This window comes from Sinocyclocheilus grahami, unplaced genomic scaffold (assembly GCF_001515645.1).
Source record: "Sinocyclocheilus grahami isolate Dianchi unplaced genomic scaffold, SAMN03320097.WGS_v1.1 scaffold6374.1, whole genome shotgun sequence".
NCBI lineage: Eukaryota > Metazoa > Chordata > Actinopteri > Cypriniformes > Cyprinidae > Sinocyclocheilus > Sinocyclocheilus grahami.
In genome coordinates, this window is record NW_015510814.1 from 818 (window position 1) to 2,308 (window position 1,491).

At 39.2% G+C, this 1,491-nt stretch overlaps 1 protein-coding gene across 1 annotated transcript in view; it reads right to left on the minus strand.

Moving 5' to 3' along the window:
- LOC107577564 (calpain-2 catalytic subunit-like) overlaps window positions 1-1,491 on the minus strand; it is a gene marked incomplete at both ends in the record, with an annotated part of 3,584 nt that overhangs the window by 403 nt on the left and 1,690 nt on the right. The window contains 5 exons of the mRNA XM_016263626.1: window positions 380-444; window positions 569-626; window positions 709-774; window positions 914-950; window positions 1,185-1,401. Coding sequence (XP_016119112.1) covers window positions 380-444; window positions 569-626; window positions 709-774; window positions 914-950; window positions 1,185-1,401 — 443 coding nt within the window. The remainder of the gene's footprint in view (window positions 1-379; window positions 445-568; window positions 627-708; window positions 775-913; window positions 951-1,184; window positions 1,402-1,491) is intronic.

The window sequence follows — 1,491 nt, forward strand, 5'->3', positions numbered from 1 at the left end:
TTTTTGTCTCGTCGTTCCGGCCGGGACACGGCATCACAATATGGTGAGGGGCGTATCATTTCCGTCACACGCTTGAGGTATTCGACCAATCACAATGCACTGGATAGCTGGCCAATCACAGCACACCTTGCTTTTCAGACTGATGAGCTTTGTAAAAATCGGCGCGTTTCAGAAAGGCGGGGCATAGAGGAGAAACAATAATGTGTTTTATGAACCTTAAACCGCAGAAACACATTTCATTACACCAAATACACAAAATAATGTTATTTTAGCAACATCATATGACCCCTTTAAGGTCAAAGGGGTTTGGCTGACAGAAAAAAATCTCTGCATTAACCCATGTAGTATTCATTCCTATGATCCAGTGAGGTAAGGATACATCTAGCAGACTGATAATGTGGCGACAGGTTTCCATACTAAATCCATCTGTCTTCACATCAGTTTCTGTGTGAAATACCACAAAACATTTTGAAAATGACCAGTACAGAATGTTAAACAATTTCAAGGTGCTTTCAGATATATACATTTAAATAAATGTGAAAGAAACTGGGAAAGTTTGTTTTCCTACGTTTCGAGGTAACACTGTCCAGGATCTGCTGTAGTTCAAACACAGACACCTCTGAGTCCTGCGGATTGAAGACAAGATCATGTGTACTAGGAAAAAATTACATAAACCCAAAACTGAAAATGACCAGCCTTGTGACTTACATTTCCAGCAGTTTGATTGAAAAGGTGTTTGAAATGTGGGTCCACATCACTCTCGGATATGAATTGCTGGTAAAGAAAAAAATTATTTAAATTCATTTAAAAAAGTAGCCTAATTTTAGATTTTTTATATGGGATATATCTGAATTTATAGAAATGTTTTTCTTATAAATCAAAATAATACTATGTTTGTTAATAATAAATTCACCTTTTTCACGTCTGCACTGATCTCCGTATCCATCGGGCTGCAGGGACGAGAGTCAGAAACATCCATCATGCATTTGGGTGCAAATACAAAAATGTTCAAGGTACAGTTATGATTTATTGGTTCGACAATCAGATAGCAACCAAATGTCCACTCAAGGCAGAACAGAACCTATGCAACATCACCACCATGTGGTCTAAAATGAGAACTATATAAACCCATGTTTTTTTTAAAATACAAATGTTGAAATATATTAAAAACACTTGTGACAAACCTGGCAGCAGCCTCTTTCTCTGTGAACACACGCAGTACGAAGCTTCCCTTGCGATGCGACTCGAAAGTGGAGGGGATGATGACATATTCACCCGGAGGCAGTTTGAAGCGCTCACTCACCTCTCGTAGGTTGATGAAGGTGTTGCTCCCTGCAATGGACCGCTGACGCAGCAGTACATCAGGACCGAGATTAATGTTATTTCGACCCATGAACTGCAACACAAAGATGGATGAAATGGCATCTGAAAACTTGTAAAGGTTGTTTTATTTAAATGTATTATGTGGCGTCCCAAAGCGACATGATGGGG